Below are 19,441 nucleotides of genomic sequence, written 5' to 3' on the forward strand. Positions count from 1 at the left end.
TTTCTCCGAGTCTGTCAAACACGGACAGTAACAGGTTCTTCTGCAGCAACGTCAAGTGGTACACTGGGAAGAGGTGCTTCAATGCAGACAGGCCCCATTGTAGCCTGAATTGAATCTGTCTCCACCTCAACATGGACAGTAATAGGCTCTTCTGCAGCAAAATCAATTGGTACACTGGGAAGTGGTACTTCAGTGCCCGCAGATCCCACGTCAGCTTGAGTAGGAACCACTTCAGTAAGCCCTGTGGAAAATACAAAAATAAGTTAGCACAGCCAATGAAAAAAAAGCACTCTTTGCACAAGACTAGCATATGGATGCAATCCAAGGGCACAAAATACAAGCAAAAAGCACTCAAATTAGTTCATGCACTCATTTCAAGAGAGACAGAAAGAAAAGGAGAATCAAAGCACATAAGAGCATGAAAATGCTGCATTGCGATTCCTTTCAAGATTTTGTGAAGAAGATAGAGCTAGGGGACTTTCCAGAAAAGTCAATTTATTCAGCAGTAAAATCCACATCAAAATCTTGCTAGGTTCCAAATACATGAAAAAACCACCAGCACAACCAAGAAGAGCATGTACAGTCTGTGACAAAGACAATTAAAAGCAGTACAAGCAAAGCTTTAAAATATAAAGAGGGAAAATGAAACAGCAAACCACACTTCAGTAATTTGAAAAGCAGAAATCAAAGCAGCCTAAATGCAGACGAAAATATCAAAGAGGAAGAGCGAAGCTTGTGGAAAGAAGTAACTTAATGCATCGTGCAAAAAGGAAGCACACAGCTAATCCATAATTATAACCTCACTTACAGTTTTGTCCACATTAAAAATGCATTTCAATAAATGCTTTGATCTTGATGATAGCAGAAGTTTAAATGACAACAACAAAGCAGCTCCCAAAGTTGATTCCTGTCTAAACAAGGCAAACAACGCCACATCCACAACCAACAGGCAGCAATAGCTGAAATAGAAAGTCTAGAGATTAAAACATATTTGTTCGGATGTGAAAAACTGCAAAATTAATTGAATGAAACAAATCGAGAAAAACTAGTTTCATTGGATTTACACTACACTGACATCCTCCTGCTCCTACAGCGGTCACCTAGGAGAGAAACTTTTCATCTCATTAGAATATTTCAGGGTGATTATCTTCATAAAAAAGTTACTTGGAAGGACTTACCCAAAATTTCACTCGCAGCCATCAGCTGGTCTGTAGTGAGGGGTGTCACATTACGGAGGATGTCAGGCTCTGCATCCCTATTCAGGGTTTTCAGGGTGTTGTTCCAAAACATTCTACGGGAGAAATGATCTTTGCATATTTTCTTCTTGTGCATATCCTTCAATGGAACATTGAGAAGCTTCGGATTTCCAGACAGTCGAACCCATTTCAAACACCTGAGACAGAGAGCATTGCAAGAAACACATTTAAAAAGGAAAATCCGATAAAATCTTAAGACGAACAGGTCATCGCGATAATTTCCACATCTCACAGGTTACGGAGAGTAGATACAAAAAACTTAGCGTGCAATCCCGCACGAAAGGATCAGCAGTCAAACTGTATTTGAAACTGCAGTGGCGCATCTGCAGTTCGTCTCTGCAGTTCTTTACTGCCCCAGTTCTGTATTGCTGGCTGCAGTCAATTATGTGCTTTGGAGTGGACAGAAACTGTCCTTTAACTGCGTTTTTGTTGCCAGATCAAACGGCAGTTTGCTCTGGCAGTCCGGAATGTAGTTAGGACCACAGTCAAAATTCAACTTATTTTCAAATCCAAATGTCGTGACAAATATACTTCTAATTTGCTCTTTTTCCTACACATGGAGAATAAAGAAAAGTGAATGACATATCCAGTCCCGGGGCCAATTGTGAATGCAGTCAAAAACTGTAATTAATGTTCAATGCTGTAGAAGTCAAAGGGTACTTGCAGCTTCACCCTGAATGCCCTTCACGTCACGGCCATGGAATGATTCAAATGTTCTAAATTGGGCCGAGCGAAGCTCCGCACTGCCTCCAGATCAGCTTGACTCGGCAAATGACGGGAAAATCCTCGTGGAGTGGAGCGCGCCGAGCGCGGAGTTGCGGTAATCCCTCGTCTACCTGAGCGCGCGGGCATGGCCAGTGGGATCGCCCGCGCTGGCGCCAGACCCTCACACGTCTCCGTAGCGCAGTTGGCAGCGTTGCGGTCTGACAACCCTGTGGCCCGGTTCGACTACTGACTGACAAACTACGACAACAACTACCAAAAAAAAAAAAAAAGAGAGAGAGGGAGGGAGGGAGGCATTAAGAGGCTAAAAATCAAAAATTGATTGTTTTTAGCAAAAATCGTATTTTGTCAAAACTGTTATGAACTGTCCGCAAAACTGCAGTTGAAACTGAAACGGTTCGAAAAAACTACTACTTTTCGGCAGTTAGATCACAGTTCAAGTACAGTTGAGTGTACTTAAACTGCATTTTAACTGCACTCGACTGCACTCGAACTGCATTCGAACTGCAGCCGGTTATCTGCAGTTATACTGTGGCCAATGCATACTTCATACTACAAACAAAATGGCACATTTGTGAACACTATAAGAACAATTGAATCACACTACAACTGCCCCCTTATTCACTTCAAAGTATGGTGCGACATCAGTTCCTGGTACAATTCAGACTGCAGATTCTTCCGCCGGGATTGAGAGCACGCAAATGCGCTCCATGTGCTCTAACCCCATTCACGTACCTGTTTACGTCGTTTTGAGGAAACTTGTGGAGGTGATGCGTCTTATTGGTGTTTGGACATCCATGAACAGAACATTTCACAACATTAGGCATGTTCCTAGATAAAATTAAGACAGGATTAAACAGAAAAAAAAGAAGTTCTAGGCGAAACTTACGTTCTCTCCTGCCATTTTCAATCGCAAATGATGCCATGGCGGCCGGTGCGGAAGGCGTCAATTTCGTTTTTCACCAATTTTCCAGGATAAAATTTCGGATATTTTAAACTGCAATCTGGATAGAATACGGACACTAAAAGGCTGAATCATAAATTATATTATTGAAATAACATCACGTTGAGCCGCATTAATGCTGTTTTGTTGGTTTTTATGTCGGAAAACTGGTTCGTAATTTTCTTCCCGTTGTAGTGTAAGAATGGGGAAACCTTATTCGCGCCCTTTTTAGTGCCTACCCCCACCACGGTCTCTTTCCATACCCTGAATCCCTGGCCCGGAAGTCAAAGAACAACAGTAAGAACCAAACGGCTTCTGCGCATGCGCAGACGTCCCCCCTCCACTCTGAGGCAGCGTCTGCGCATGCGTAGAAGCCGTTTGGTTCTTACTTTTGTTCTTTGACTTCCGGGCCAGGGATTCGTTAAAATACCCTATTCTGTTTCAAACTGCTCAACCCTCCCCTAGTCGTGGGGTTTTCTAACAGGCTCAACGCTTGAGCCGGAGCGCGACGCTCGCGAGTCTGCGTCCCCAACAGGGGGTGAGAGGAGGGAAGGGAAGAGCTAAGGATGTGGAGGGGGGGGGGGAATACTGCCGGGCTGCGCCGCCGCCGCGTCGCCAGTCTCAACCCGCTGACTGTCACATTCCAGTCCAGCCCCGCGCGCGGTGCGGCACAGTGCTTGTGAGCGCAGCGTGATACGAGAGGTCTCCGTCGGCATCGCCACGCTGCTCGCGGTATCAGGTACGTGAGACATACAGACGGAGTACACTGTAAAAGATTCCGCACTTTTGAACGGATAGGGTACAAACAAATTTAGTATGAAGGTACGGCGGAAAGTATGGAACGTCCGTACTTGCTCTATATGAACCCATGTAATCCGGTACGGAAGTTACGTACTTGGCAAGCACGGATAGTCCAAGCAAATCATTGACCAGACATGTTCCGTACTTTTTGTATACTTTTTTCTCACAGTGTAGCCTCCTAGGGATCGCTTTACGTGCCCCTGCGCCTGCGGACTTGACGACAACGCCCAGCTTGACGCCCAGTCAGGTCTCAACGCATGTAGGGTATTTCTCAGGAAATTTAGACGGAAGCCAAGACCTGCTACACTTCAAAAGATTCCATGGTTTGGTACGGAATAACGGATCTTCTGTACTGGTTCTCTGTGGTCTCCACAAGGATCTCATGAAAACTGGTACGGAAAACATGTACAGAACTTCCGTGGTTGGCACGGTACGGACGGTCTAGGTGAAAATATTGACCAGACACGTGCCGTACTTTTTTCGTACTTTTTTCTACACTGGTAACACTTAAGCGTAACTCTATGCTTGAGTCAAGCATAATGTTGCGCTTGAAGACGTTACGCTTGAAATAAGGCATAGACTTGAAATTTCCCTATGCATATAAATAAGGAGATTGGTGAATGAGCCTGTTACGCTTGATTTCAAGCGTAAACTGACTATGCTTGGAAACAGAGGGTAACACTACGCTTTTGTTTTTACCAGTGTACCAGCGTATCTTTCCCGGAAACTACGTTAACGTGCTCTTATGTTAGAGTAACAGTGTGTGTTAGCGTATTTCAGCACTTTATTTTACCTACTTAACCCAAATTTACAAGTTTTCCAAATCATCGCGGCCGTTACGCTTCGGAATTGGCTCGTTACGTAACCTAACGTATGTGTATCCGTCCAAAATGGTGGCTCCCGGTTCACGCCATCTTTGATATGTTTTGTAAGGGGACGTCTATCAATTACGTTTGACCCCGCACTCTCAAAAGCCTACGAAGGATTTGCTTCTTAACTACGAAGAAAATGAAGTCATTGCAGAATTGATTTCGTATTACGAAGAAATGCTCTGACAAGGGAACCTATTCAGGGGGTACACTCAGATTTCGACCAAACTTTTTTTTTTCGAAAGAATAACATATAAGATTAAGAATGCACCCCAAAGTTGGTGCCAAGATACATGTCCACACCCCTCCTGACTTTTTTAAACCGAAAAAAGGGGTAAAATGGCCCATGTTTTTACATGCAACGAGCAGATTTTCGGTCGTAAATTGGGCAGTCGCACCAAATTTGTGCAAAATATGATAATATATGAAACAGACCAAAATTTTCTATCATTTTCGTCACAAGGGGACCAAACATTGAAGGAAATGACAAAAAACCGGACTTCAAATTTTCCGATTCGATGTCCGAAAATGACCCATACACTGCAAAAAAGCTTATTTTACCCCTTTTTTAGGTTTTAAAAAATTGGTAAAGGGTGTAGATATATATCTTGGCACCAACTTTGAGGTGCATTCTTAATCTTATGTTATTCTTACGAAAAAAAAAGTTTGGTCGAAATCTGAGTGTACCCCCTGAATAGGTTCCCTTGTGAGTTACGAAGGATTTTGCTTCTTAATGCGAAGCATTTCTTCGTTCAATGCCTCTATTTTCTTCGTACAGTATTTCGAAGCGATTCTTTGTAGGATTTTCCCTGTTCAAACTCAGGATCCAATCTCGTTAGGAGTTAAACATTGGCGAAATGTACACATTTCGTAATGTACGGGACGGGTCAAATTTGCCGGTGTGTATCGCTCCTTACCTTGTTGTTTTTGACTAATCACGTTCCGTGCTGCCGGGGTCGCGATTTCCGGGTTCCTGGTCTACACTCTTAATGTCTTACGAAGAAATTTTCCATAATACGAAGGAAACGGCGCATTCATAATAGGGTACTTTCGTAGAATCCTGAACCGGAAGCAAGCAGACCAGCAGACGCCACATTGGCCGGAAACTAACCTCTCTTCGGATCCAAAACTATAGCCGAGCTGTACAAATATTGATCGCGAAACACACATGCATTGCAAACAAGTATCAAACGACTGTTTATGTTCAAGTGTGGCCGATACCTTTGACGAACGTCTCTTTCCCATGTCAAGTTTGGATCTACTTCCGCCAACATGGCGTCTGTGTGCTTCCGGTTCAGGGATCTACGAAAGTACCCTAGGGTAAGGTTACCAAACATGGATCACTTTTTAAATAATCTTCTCTATATCGAAATTAAGTATGGGTTGACTACTATTTTTGAATCTTATGTTGATGTTTACCTCACTGGTCGTACAAGAAAATATGGCTATTTTTGCTAAGGTTAGGTTAGGGTAGTCCAATCATGAATCACCCCACCAGCGTTTGGACACAAAGCAACGTATGCATTCAGTAGTCCCAAAATATCAAAGTGGTCCGTCTAAAGTGCACGATGAAAAATTTTGAAGTGACTGCGGTGATTGCTTGGCCAAGAATCAGGGGTGCAACAATCACCTTTTTGAACGTCATTTTTCCATCGATTTTCGGGGGCCTGTTTTAGGTGTCTTTCTAAACGCAACCCTGCAGAGTAGAGAGACGCAGTTTCAAACTTGTCAGATTCACATCGAACAGTCAAAGGGTCAGTCAGTCTAAGCAAGGAAAGACAGAAATTTAGAACCTGGCCACCTGGTCTTTAGATATAGACCCCCAAACAGAAATGATCCATGTTTGGTACCCCGATCCATGTTCGGCACTTTACCCTATACGAAGGTTGGTTTTCTTCGTATTACGAAAATTTTTATTTTTATTTTTCAATGGAAAAGCTTAACAGATTCGTATTACGAAGGAATATTGCTCCTATGCTTGCGCCGAATTCACCGTAACATACTCATAAAATAGGTCAAATTTCATTTTTAGACATTTAGAGTGTCAAGGGCCGTCCATTAAAACGGAGCTCCAGTGAATCCTGAACACATTAAATTACTACGTTGGTTTTTCTGCGCGGCAATGCACCAAATTAAACATGCATTTCGTAACGCACGAATTTGTGCGCGACAGTGCATGATTCCTTGCGTAAGTATGTAGAAAATCGTGCATTGTTGCGCACAAATTTGTGCGTTACGAAGTGCTCGTTAAATTTCGTGCACTAGCGCGCAGAAAAACTTACATAGTAATTTAGTGTGAAAGGGAAGAAACGCAGTGCGCCCTAAACATCAGCTTCTGCGCTTGCCCGCCGGGTCGTAGGGGTAGGTGGACGTTTGCGCATGCGCCGAAGCCGTTCACAAGTCTTACTTTTGTTCTTCTGTTTCAAGATTCTTGGAGTACCCTATTTCGTTATACTCTTTTGAGCACTTCTGACCCCCGGGCTTTGCGTTGCACTGCACACTAAATCACTATGTAGGTTTTTCTGCGCGCAAATGCACGAAATTAAACATGCACTTCGTAACGCACGAATTTCTGCGCAAAAATGCACGATTTACTGCATACTTGCGCACGAAATCGTGCATTGTCGCGCACAAATTAGTGCGTTACGAAGTGCATGCTTAATTTCGTGCATTGGCGCGCAGGAAAACCTACACAGTAATTTAGTGTGTGGCCCAGAACCTCCTACACCCTCACTGCGGAACGTCCTCAAAGATTGTCTGGTGAACACTTTATTTACCCTTAGTTACCGTTTGCACTTCTAAAATGTGCTTTCGTAATGAAAGTATTTTGCGTAAACTTGGTCAAAGTGAAAACTTCGGCCTATCTCAGCCCAACGGGGTTATATATTTCAAAGCCCATGGAACGGGTTAGGTTAGACCAGCGGGCTGCTGCTAGACTGGTTGGGAAGATTCGGCCTTGCCGTCCCTGTGTATCTTTTGTTTCATCTTTTTGTTTTCTCTGGCTTGTTTTCTCGGTTGCTGCTTGGCATCGCAGAGGTTATGGAGCCAGTGCCTACCACCACCACCATGAAGGAAGAGATAGAAGAGCTTGTCTGTGAGGTTGCCCCGGGAGTGGAGCGCGCCGGTTCCTCTTTGAGGAGTGGGTGAGTGCGGTCAGATACAAGAAAAATTACCGTTTAGAAAGTCCACCCCGAGGAGGACTGAAACGTGGACTGAAAGCCAGGATTGGGTCACGGAATCGATTCAGACTTAGTGGGTTCAAAGTTCAAAGTGTACCACTGGGACCCATCACCTCAAATGGAAAGTTGGCTTGCTAAATGAAACAATAGATATGAACATTTTTACATATCTGACAAATGTAGCGTAAAACTATCGCTTTCTGCTCTTTTGATAGTAATTTTTGAACAGACTCCGTGACTCAGTCCTAGATTTCCGCCTTGGGGAAGTATCACTGTTAAAAAATGTTTGAACTTAAACAATCCGATTAGTGAAAACTAAGTCGTTCCAAAACATGGAATTTCATCATGAAGCAAAGCGAAACAAATGTCGCTGAATCTAGAAAGCGACAATTTGTCGTTCAAGATCAAAATTCTTGTTATCACCCATCCTTTGCAGTTATCTGCTCAATTTAACACTAGAAGCGCCGAACGGGCCCATTTGACCCATTTTGAGTTTTGAACTGTAATTTCGACTTTTGAAAATGAAAGTGGCAGCCCCCTAATTTCTGACTTTTCCTAGAATGATGAAATGCGTCTAAATTCGAAATCTGGACGTTCTCGGACCATATTTGACCGAGATAAATTGACTTTTACCGTAAAGCGCCAAGCGGGCCAGATTGACCCACACGGCATTTCGACCACATTTTCGCGTTTCTTCAAAACGTAACGAGCTATAAACTGACTCTTCACCACTAAAAATGACTTAAGTCACATAAGGAATGCGTTAGGTCCGCGTTTATAACGAAGTAGGCAACCCGCAATACATTTTCTGGCTAGAGACACCTCGCAGCTTCCTTTGTCGTAAACTGCCAATGTCTTAGGCATTTTGGGTAACCCGATGGACTTCTCAACGTCCTAGGGTGTCTCTCGGACACTGAGGCGCTAGTCTACCTTCAGTGGCACTCATAGCACGCTCAACCCGAATCCTTGAGACAAAGAATTCCATCACTTACTCATGCGTAAAGATATAAATAAAATGCCGATGTCCACTTTGTTGCTCTCGTGTCTAGTGTTTCAAGGTATTTCACTTGCCTCCATAACTATTAACTAGTACGGCAACTATTCATTCCCTAGATGTCTGAACAAGCCGGTCAGGACGATAGACGACACGGAAACCCATCTCAGGGATATAGCAGGAACAAACCTGGTTGGGAGAGATCACTGAATGCTAGTTGACGCAAATTAGAACCCACTACGCGCCTTGCTGGTTATGCCGAGTTTATTGAGTACCCGAGAGTGTTTACACGTGTCTCTTACATTCCAGCCTTTTTAGCACACACTCAACCGAGCACTCAATCCTCCTTACTATGAGCTTCTCCGTTGCTCTGACTCCTGGTTTCCGGGCATGCCTTGCAGCAATGCTTTGAAGGTTTGGCCAGGTCTTAATGGTCTACGGTTCAGTAATTTGATTAAAACTCACTGTCTCGATCACAAGGCGGTTACAATTATGCCATCTATTATCATCAAAAACGTTTCGGCAACGAGGCATTGTAGAAAACACTAGGAACAGCAAATCATGGTTTGCGGGTTGCCTACCTCGCCCCCCTGTGACCCCTGTGCACCAAATTTTATCCTTTGACTTGCTAAGGGTCTGCAAATCCGTTATAGGTCCCCTTTGAGTCGAAACGACGGTTCAAGAGTTGACATGTACGACGGAAATGCCCTTGGGTCAAATTGGCCCGCTCGGCTCTTTACGGTAATCCGAAAACCCGGCGCTTCTAGTGTTAAAGTATACTTTGAATTATCATGTATTTTGTTCTTCTAAGTCATAGGGATAAATTACTATTCTTTAAAGAAGAACCATGCAAAATAAATTTAGTCACAAAAGTACTCCATGAATACTCGTCGTAGACATTACAAAAAAAAAATTGGACTTACAATACTTGTTGACTATCTGGTCAACGACTTGTTTTTGATGTTGGACTGTTGGTGTGGTATGACAAGTTAGTCGTTGTGAATTTATCCTCAAGTTCCAGTACGCCTATGGTTTAATAAGCTATTTGTTCCACAACAAATCTTGTCGCTGAAAAAGTTAGTGGTAAATGTGTCGCTAAGTTATGACAAAATTTTCCCTTCCTTTTCCATGTGCCAGAGCCCGTGAGGAGGATTGGATGTGCCTCGACTGTTGCGCCCTGGCGAATCGATCCTGCCGGCGTAACCATGCTGTCATGAACCCCCATGCTGCGCTGAAGCGGAGGCTGTCCGTGGCCGCAGAGAACGTCGGTCAACAGCTGGATGACCAGATGGAGCAGGCAGTTCAAGACGCCCAGCTCCCAGACGTGGTGGATGCCATGAAGGTATGGTCGGTCAAATACGACTTCATATTTGTTTAATTTTCAGCTGAGCTGGTTCCCCTTGTATACTTGCATGTTAAGTTTAGGTTACTTTAAAATTCAAGGCGATGTCTCGGTTATAATTTTAAGGGATTTCATTGAATTTTCATACACCGGTTTAAAGCGTAGGTCTATGCTTCATAGACACACAACTACGCTTGCAGTCCTTACACTGTTTGAAAAGGTTGTTTTTAACAACACAATTACGAACCTCGACCACGCTGTTGTTTATAAAAGAGTTTCTTTGTTGCCTTACAACTAGGTTAGGTAAGATTTATAAAAGGTTTCTTATAAAATACCCGTTTAAACTTTTTGTTCTTTAAGGTTTGGTGTTTTGGGCATTTTCATTCATACATTGTTACTTAAATTTATTCATTGTACTGGTAGCATGATCCTGGATGACATGGAACAACCACTTTTCCATTTTATTACGAAAAGCTAATATTTTATCTTGTGCGCAAAGTCTCTCAAAAATTGAGACCAGACCTCACAAATATTTGGAACGCTTGACTTTAACCACCTCTACTGTCCAAACCTAAAATGTATGCAAGAAAATTAAAACAGCCAAAAAAAATTAAAAAAAGAAACCGACCCCTTAACTTTGCTTCCACATTGAAAATTTGGTTTTTATTCTTTTTTTATTTGGCCGTATGAAGTTTCTGGTATATATTTTTGATTTAGACTATATAGGTTAGAAAACGAGCAACATATTTACTGCCCAATCACATCACTACTTTTATCAGTGTACGCCCTTCTTGAAGCTTAGGACTGCGCGTCAAGGCAATTTCCATATTTCCGTCATGGGTTTAGGTAGGCGGATAGGAGCGCATGAGCTTTTGTGCGCTGCGAAAAGGGCGCGTACGGCAGAGGTGAGAAAAGTGGCCAGCTTCTGAACCGCCGTGATCCGCTCCGAAATACAGGTGTCGATCTTTCGCAAACTAAGGGACGTACGAGTGTTATGAATAAAGAGACTTGTTTTGAAAATTTTATTTCCATTTAATGTTTTATTTATTATGGTTAAAGCATGTACTAGTCACCGTTCTGGAAGTAAAGGCACTTGTATTTCGGAGCGGGTCACGTCGGATCAGGAGTGGCTCACTTTTCTCACCTCTGGTGTACGGCTTGTTTGCTTTATGGAGGGCATATGGGCGTGGCATAGTCTTACCAGTGCAGTTGTCCAAATTAACATCACTTTAAGAGAATCAATTTGTCTAGTCAAGACAAACAAGAAAATGTCCACACATTTGGTTTGATAAGTGTTTGAAATTCGAAATTGGTTAAATAATCAGAATAACCTTTATAGTACTTCTGAAGTTCAATTACTTTTTCATTTCCCACACTCTTCAAAAAATGTCCGGTCAACGCCGTTAATTTATTACCAATGTTTGCTGTTATGCAATTCACGGCGTTTGCTGTGAACTAGTTCACGGCGTTCACTGTGATCTCGGTCACAGTGTGCACTGTGATCTGGCCACAGGAAACGCCGTGAATTGGAGCCTGATTTGCAGTACTTCGGTGCTCAGCGGCGTCAAACTCACAGTGTTTACTGTGGACCAGATCACAGTGAACACTGCGAACAATATCACAGTGAATCGCGTGAGCAGATCTCAGTAAACGCTGTGAATTGACCTACAGTGAAAACTGGTAATAATTATTAACGGTATTGACAGGACATTTTTGGTAGAGTGCATCCAAACCTTTGAACGTGTCTTTGTGTTTCTTCCCTGTAAATGAGGTATTTTGCGATAGTGAAGAAGAAACAGAAGATGCGGCGGTGGGGGTAGAACATCACAAACCCTCATTTGTTTGGCGGCCATGATGGCCCCCACCCGTCCCCGCCCCGCCAGCAAACGCACTGCCTAATCAAATGAGGGTTTTTTATGTTCTACCCCCCACCGCCGCATCCTCTTCTTTCTCTTCTTCACTATCGCAATAAACCCTCATTGATGTGAATTTGGAGAAGGTTCAAAATTCACTCAACCCCTTGGGTTGCAAGGCGGCCCTTCACCGTGACCCGATTCGTGTGTCTGGACAGATCCTCAGCGGCACCGCTGTGACGTGTGACGTGGCTGTGGGTGAGGGTGGCGCCAGAAGACTGGCCGTGCCTGCCCCTCCCCACTGCGCGCTGTTTCGACTGGCGCTGGCGCTGCTAGTCGCCAACGGCAGTCTCTGCAACGGACGCGGCGAAGAGGAGGAGAGAGAAGTCCTTTTTCTGGGCAGCTGTCGGCCATTCAGCCCTGACAGGGATTTGTTGTCTCTGAAGGTCGACACTGATGAGAATGAGGATTCGGATTCGGAGGAGCCTGCCCAGCTCACCCAGCCTGCTCAGCTCACTCAGCCTGCTCAGCTCACTCAGCCTGCCCAGCTCACTCAGCCTGCTCAGCTCACTCAGCCTGCCCAGCTCACTCAGCCTGCTCAGCTCACTCAGGCTGTCCAGACCTCTCGAACTGTCCTTGCCACTGCGGCTGACCAACCTCCGCCGACTGTCCAGGATCCCGCGGCTGCTCAGCCATCTGCCGTTGCTCATCTCCCCGTAGCTGTTCGGGTGAAGCCATCCAAGCGTGTAAAGCCATCTAAACGTGTTAAGCCATCCAAGCGAGTTAAGTTTTCCGACAGTGTTACGCCATCGAAGGATGTTTGGCCCCTTGTTGCCGTTCAGCCTTCAGCCGTTCAGCACCCTGTAGCTGTTCAGCCCCCTGCAGCTGTCCAGACCCCTGCAGCTGTTCAGCGCCCCGTGGCTAGCCAGGCCCCCGCGACAGTTCGGCGTCAAGTGGCTGCTCGGCGACCTGTGCCAGACACCATCGAGGAATTCCTGAAGGTTAGTGCAAATTCAGGTCATCCAAATAACGTTACGATAAAAGTTAAAGTTATTACCGTTAACTTCTAACATCTTTTCAAAAGGGGAGGTTATTTTTTTGTCTCGAATTTGTGTGGATATACTTTTGCAAGAACTTTCATAAGTCCGTACCCTTAACCTTTAGCGAACATACACTGAGATTCCAAACGCTATGAGTATAGCACGTATAGTGCAATGCAGTTGACTTATCGCACCATACGTGCAATGCCTCAGCCGTATTGCACCTTACGTGCAATGCATCCCGAAACCGCCCTATGCTAATGCATGGGAATGGGGAGGCATTGCACTTCATGTGCAATTCATGCACCAATTGACGCTATATTCATAGCGTTTGGATTCTCAGTGTTGTCTTATGTTACGTTATGAAAGCAGTGTTATCCCAAGGGAAAAAATCCCTATGATTTTAAAGGGACGGTCCCTTTCCGAAGGGGCCAAGCCCTATCCGAGAAAGGGCTTCGCCCCTTGGGAAGGGCTCAGCCCTATCTGCCATAGGGCCGGGCCCTATCAAGTTAGGGACCGGCCCTATGGACTTGGGGACCGGCCCTATGGACTTGGGGACCGGCCCTATAGACTTGGGGACCGGCCCTATGAGCTTAGGGATCGGCCCTTTTGACTTGGGGATCAGCCCTATGGACTTGGGGATCCGCCCTCCAGACCACAAGGCCCTATAAATCAGCCTGCCAGTTAGGCAAAATGTGGGTGATTTAGGTAGGCAAACCCGCTACACACCTATTAAGGGTATCTTGTAAACGGCTTTAGATAGAGTGTCGACGACACTACCATTGTTATCAGCGTCAAAAGTTTACTCAGGAAGCGTTTCTTATATTGTACATTGATGTTCAAGAGGCAGATGTTTTGAACACTTGAACACTCCGCGGCACGTCCCTTACCAAAGGGATATTTCGCGGCCCTTTGACAAGGGGACTGTCCCTATCCATAGGGGCTGGCCCTTCCATGGGGACCGTCCCTATACCAAGGGGCCGCGAAATATCCCTTTGGTTAGGGACGTTAGGGATTTTTTCCCTTGGGAGTTAAATGTTAAGTTAAGGATCCCTGCGTATCACATAAAGCGGGCTTGCCAGTGAAAATCGTTAAATTATCGGTAATTTTTATTTTACCTCATTTTACTACTTTTCATGTCAAGTCAAACGCTGCTAAACTGACCTTTAGATTGGAAATACTGGGCCTGGGCCCATTTTCCAAGTTGGTTTCGAATTTATTTAACTAAGCATCTTGCGGTTTGCGACAAAATGTCCCTTTAACTCGCCTCTATGGTCTGAACCTTGGAAACGAAAACGTGAAAAAAGTGGTTAAAATACTGTTTTTTTTATTTTCTATTAATGAAATTCAAAATTATTTGTTTTGAATGCCTGCACTCTGAGAAAAATGACAGTAAATCCTGGATAATTATTTTGCCAAACTTTACCGTACTTCTAGAATCAGTATCCACCGTACAGTCTACAGTATTTACCGTACTTGTTCAGGGTTTATACAAACCTTGAAAACCTTGAAATCAGGGAAAAGTCAGGGGAAAAAATAGGGTCAGGGAAATCAGGGAAATGTCAGGGAATTTCGCAAAATGCAGCAGAATGTCAGGGAAAAATATATTTGCTGCGACACTGGACCTGTTTGCTGGACAACTGCGGAGGAGAGCGCGAGACACCGGCCGTTCGAGTTCAACTCAATCAATGTTTTGATGCGCTCAAATGTCAGGGAAATTTGCAATTTCGCGTCAGGGAAATCAGGGAAAAGTCAGGGAAATTCTCACTATTTTTTTGTATAAACCCTGTTGTTTTACAAAATATTCCGTAGTCTTTTCAGTAGTTACCATTCTTTTGTACAGTCCATGCCGTAGGAAGGACCAGATCTGGTTCCAACTAAGGCCGCTCCCAAGAATTGTCCACATCAGGATCTTGAAAAAAGGGGGTCGACCGACTGAAAAATTTTATTGCATCTTTCGATTGGTCTCGTCAAGACCTTTTCAACGAGTGGTCGGAAGGGGGGGTCAAGGAGTTCGACTTCAGCAGTCACGTACATCAGGATCTTGAAAAACAAGGGTCGACGAACTGAAAAAAAAAACATAGCAGTTTTTGATAGGTATCAAAAGTACGGGATTGCCGGGTTAAAAAGTACGGGATTCCCTGTAAAAAAAAGAGTACGGTAAGTCTGGAGTAATCAGTACAGGATTTACCGTGATCTTTTCTCGCAGTGTGTGGTTAAGACCGGATGGTTTGCATCGGAACGTACATCTTTCGTACCTCTTTTTTTGGCTCCGTACAACCACGGAAGAGGTTTTAGACTGCGATTTAAAATGCTTCTAATATGTTGGTGACCTGCTCAGACTGTTACACGAACAGGGACTAGATTGAGTCGGGGGTATGCCCTCAAGTAACTTCCAAAGATCACAAATTGTAAACTGTCTCCTTGCCCGATTCGCAGTTACTTATTTATACTAGCAAGTTTTGTCTATGCTGTTTCTTGAAGTGGACATATTCGTCCACGATATTTGTGTATTGACATCCCTTCTGCCAGTAATTGTGGTCTAATTTTTGTCCCTTGCTTTTTGACCCTTTCTTGTGATATTTTTGGCATGCAAGTGACCGATGCGTATCGTCATTCTAAACTCCGGGACATCTAAACTCTGCAACACTTGGGCAATTTTCTGCAAAGTGCCATATAAAATACATGTCATTTAGTATTTTCTGAAAGTAAAAATTGAGCGTGGCAGGCTTTAGGATTTTTATAGTAGGCGGACGTAAAAAAATTGCCAGAAAAATGTTGTTTGGACCAACTTTATTTTCACGGAATTCGCCCGAAAATGTACGTTTTAATGCAAACCACCCTGCCACATGTGTCCTGATAAGAAATTTTCAAATCCCTTCTTGGATGCTCAGTTCAGAGAGGCGGAATCGTGGCAGAAGAGGAGCGAAGTCCAATAAAACTAAAATGCACTCGCCTTGCCATCGCCACTCCGTCCCCAAATACTGTTTTTTGTTTGATTGTATATGATTTCAACCTAAGAATATAATATCAATCGAATGCACATGTTTCTTTTCTCAGAATAATCGTCCCTTGCATTTTCACTGGTGTGCCTCCTTAACATTTACTTTTTGAAAAGAAATTTGTGACTACAAGGTGAAAGTTCATTTCAATTTTAAGAAAATTCTACACAACCGGGTAAAATACAAGCTGTATTAGTTTCCACAATCATTTTATTATTTTGTTAGGTTTTAGTACACACGAGCTTTTCGTTTAAATTTTCACGCGTTTTTGCACAAAAATACTGATTTATGTGCAGTTTTTCAGACAGAACTTGTACGAAAAGTTCGTGTGCTCAAGAAAACTGTGATGTCTCTTACAAATGCGTGCATGATATTTGGTGTGTATAATAAAGTATTTTGAGCACACATAAGCTCACAAAGAAAATACTTCGTAATTTACAAACTAATTGTTCGCATAATTAACTAAATAGAACGAAATACTTCAAGCATATGTAAGGTAGAAACTTTTGTACCTTACATTCGCCTAAAGTACTTCGCAAGGTGTCTGTGCATAACGCAACAATTCTAAGAGTCCACCTTATTTCGGTACAGTTTGGCACAAATGAAGCTGCGATATTTTAATTCCTAGAACCGGGTAGTATGGACCATAATAGGTTATGTAGACCACCCCTCACATTCCTCTCTGGTCGGTGCTGCCCAAATTCAATGCTGACGAGAAAAGTTTTATCTGCTTGCAGTCGAATCTTACTTCATGCAGTCCCGTCGGATGGTGCCTCGTCCAAGGGTGTGACCGGAAATTCTACTCGTGGAAGTCATACCAAAGACACTTCAGCGGTGCTCATGAGGTTTTGGCCAAGGGCAGCTGTAACGAATGCCTTAGATGGGTTACCCCTCTAACCCAGGACTTGCACTCAAGCAATCACAACACAAAATGCAAGAAATGCCTGGCACACTTTCTTTCTAAAACGGATGCGAGACAGCATTCGAAGGTCTACCACAAGAAAAAAGCACTTCGCGCTACATGTTACACAACAACCTGGTTTTAGAGTAGCCCTAGTTCATTCTTTCCATAGATTAAAAGAAAACATTAGTGTTCAGAATGAGTATTTAGGCCTGAAATCTTTCCCAGTGATTCATGTTTGTGTAGTTTTGTGTAAATAAATCTTGAGATGTTATTTTGTTGTTGTCTGTGGCACCTTTCGGCCTGCAGTTTTTGGTGTGCTGAACTCAAAAATGACCTCCAAACTTTTCCCAGACTCACATTTAACGGAATTTTGACCAATTTTGGACCTAAATTTTTAAATTGAGTTTGACATTGATCTCAGTCGATTTTGGTGTTCCGATATCGAAAATCACTTACGTACCCCTGGTCTAAATTTCACTCAACATTAGCCCGTAAGATGCACATTTTGTCTACTCAAGCAAAGTCCGAAGTGCACAAACTTTGTCAATTCGCATCGCTCAGCCACACCACGCGCCAACACTAAACGGCGCGTACCCCTAGTAATAGAATTTTCGTAGTCATCATTGAAAAAATGTGATAAGTTCTTTTTATTGCAAAATATAGTCAGTGTGGCTGGATATTGCAGTTTAAATCGCAGTGCAAGACATGTTCGAGAGGGTGCTGGACCGCAACTGACAACCGTCAGGTTTCAAACCAAGGTTCAAAACCCGTAACGGTTGGACGGGATGGGTCCAAGTTGCCGATCTGTATCTATCGTCTTCGTGTTATTTCTGAGTGCCCAAGGTGACCGCGAGGGGCGCCTGACGCATGTTGGTGCGGCCCACGTGCACGCCCGAGCTGATGGCCGTGCCGGCCTGCCGGGCCACCGCCCCGCAGTCCTCCATCGAGAGGAGCAGCGCGTGGGTGCGCTCCTCGGACACCACCTACAACAACAATTAAGTTCCGAATTGCGCACTGTGGAAAAAATCACAGTAAATCCTGTAGTGATTAGGACAGCTGTCACTGTACACTGTAAAAAAAATTCTGAAATTTCAGTACAATTTGTTCAGACTTTGCAGTCTGAATCGGTAATTCAGAAAGTTGCTTTGAATTTTCAGACTAGGAACTCTGAAATTTGAGATCACACCGGTCAGTCTGAATTTTAAGCAGAAGGTCTGAAAATTCTGATAAAGTTTTCAGACTTGTCATCCTGAAACCTGTTTTCATAATTTTGGTATGAAAATTTTGACAGATTGTCTACTAATCAAGTCTAGGCGTAAGGCGTTGTATAAATTTATCGGAAATAGTAATGTACACCCGCGCTTCACGCAGATTCGTCTGTGTACGGTAGATTAACCGTAAGAGTTGTCCGAACTTGCATTCTGGACTTGCCGAATGGAGCTGGTATCCTCTGAAGAGAGTCACGCGGCACGGCTTCCCCCCGCCGCCAGGCAGCGCCCGTGGCGCAGTGGTACCGAGCTCGTCTCGTAACCAAAAAGTCCCGGTTCGAACCCCGGGCCGAAGCGAACAAGTGTAAAGTGGAAAGGAGATACCGTCACACGTTGGTGGTTCAAATTGTTCTCTTGTTGATTTCTCTCTCTTTGATTTATAGATGGCACTTTTATTTAATATTTCAGAGTAGCAGTCTGAAAATGTTTTTCAGACAAGTAGTCTGAATTTGGAATTCAGACAGAACGGTCTGAATAATTACTCTGAATTTTCAAACCACTAGTCTGTTTAAAAACTTCAGACTAAAATTATGAAATTTCAGTAATACTTTTTTTACAGTGTAGTTCAGAGTACAGGATTTACTGTACTTCTTTTACAGGATCTACTGTACTTTGTACGGAATTTACTGTACCACAGGAGTGGAGTACGGAATATCCTGTAATTGGTACAACAAATACGGTAGCCAGGCACAGTAAATCCTGTGTTCTGAACTACAGTAAATCCCGGCAAAAAAATTAACGGGATTTATTGTGGTTTTTTCGCACAGTGCGCCAAGGTTAACGGGATCTGACGGAGGATTCGCTTTGCGATAACTTGACCGTACACTGAGAAAACTTTACAAACTATTTCAGGCCTTACAAAGCAAAGCAGTTTGTTAGAAAAAAGTATTTTGAGCATAAGCTGACAAAGAAAATACCTCGTAATTTACGAACTATTTCTTCGTATAACAAAGTAAATTAGTTTGTACGTATGTATGCTCATAATACTTCGTAAGGTTTTAGGGGTGCACCCTTTAAACCTTACGAAGTATTTTGAGCATACAAACTAAATTACTTTGTTATACGATGAAGTATTTTCTTTGTAAGCTTAAGTATGCTCAAAATACTTTGTTATTACAAGCTGCTTTTCTTTGTAAGGCCTAAAATAGTTTGTAAGGTTTTCTCAGGGTGAATATTGCAGCACGCCATTGTTTTCGTTATTAATTCACCCGCGTAGTTTTAGGCTATCGAGCAAAGCCGGGCTTACCTCCGAGATGGCGGATGACTG

The 19,441-nt window shown here is 43.5% G+C and overlaps 2 protein-coding genes across 6 annotated transcripts; one reads left to right on the forward strand and one right to left on the reverse strand.

The window, feature by feature from the left end:
• Positions 1–1,083: 1,083 nt before the first annotated feature.
• LOC117645158 lies at positions 1,084–3,054 on the reverse strand. The gene is made up of 2 exons (XM_034385140.1): positions 2,715–3,054; positions 1,084–1,393 (listed from the first exon to the last, which is right to left on the reverse strand). The coding sequence occupies exons 1-2, from the start codon at positions 2,903–2,905 to the stop codon at positions 1,150–1,152; spliced, it is 435 nt and encodes a 144-aa protein (XP_034241031.1). The 5' UTR covers positions 2,906–3,054; the 3' UTR covers positions 1,084–1,149.
• A 9-nt stretch (positions 3,055–3,063) lies between these two features.
• On the forward strand, positions 3,064–17,177 carry LOC117645157. 5 transcript variants are annotated; one of them, XM_034385135.1, is made up of 6 exons: positions 3,064–3,092; positions 3,570–3,661; positions 7,627–7,735; positions 9,903–10,107; positions 12,179–12,961; positions 16,740–17,177. In XM_034385135.1, the coding sequence occupies exons 1-6, from the start codon at positions 3,079–3,081 to the stop codon at positions 17,046–17,048; spliced, it is 1,512 nt and encodes a 503-aa protein (XP_034241026.1). In that variant the 5' UTR covers positions 3,064–3,078; the 3' UTR covers positions 17,049–17,177. The 5 variants fall into 5 exon arrangements, with proteins under 5 accessions (XP_034241026.1, XP_034241025.1, XP_034241030.1 ...); XM_034385134.1 differs by lacking the exons at positions 3,064–3,092; positions 3,570–3,661 and adding exons at positions 3,724–3,744; positions 3,893–4,115; XM_034385139.1 differs by lacking the exons at positions 3,064–3,092; positions 3,570–3,661 and adding an exon at positions 4,481–4,594.
• The last annotated feature ends 2,264 nt before the right edge of the window (positions 17,178–19,441 follow it).

Source organism: Thrips palmi, unplaced genomic scaffold (assembly GCF_012932325.1).
Source record: "Thrips palmi isolate BJ-2018 unplaced genomic scaffold, TpBJ-2018v1 HiC_scaffold_18, whole genome shotgun sequence".
NCBI classification, from domain to species: domain Eukaryota; kingdom Metazoa; phylum Arthropoda; class Insecta; order Thysanoptera; family Thripidae; genus Thrips; species Thrips palmi.

Bases quoted from the DNA above. Each gene is read 5' to 3' on its own strand.
- LOC117645157 (XM_034385134.1), top strand. The intron at 4,116-7,626 runs GTACGGAAAACA...TTGGCATCGCAG, and splicing joins CAAGGATCTCATGAAAACTG to AGGTTATGGAGCCAGTGCCT. The intron at 12,962-16,739 runs GTTAGTGCAAAT...ATCTGCTTGCAG, and splicing joins CCATCGAGGAATTCCTGAAG to TCGAATCTTACTTCATGCAG.
- LOC117645158 (XM_034385140.1), bottom strand. From the start codon at position 2,905: ATGGCATCATTTGCGATTGAAAATGGCAGGAGAGAACGTAAGTTTCGC. The intron at 1,394-2,714 runs GTACGTGAATGG...TCTCTGTCTCAG, and splicing joins CCTCAAAACGACGTAAACAG to GTGTTTGAAATGGGTTCGAC.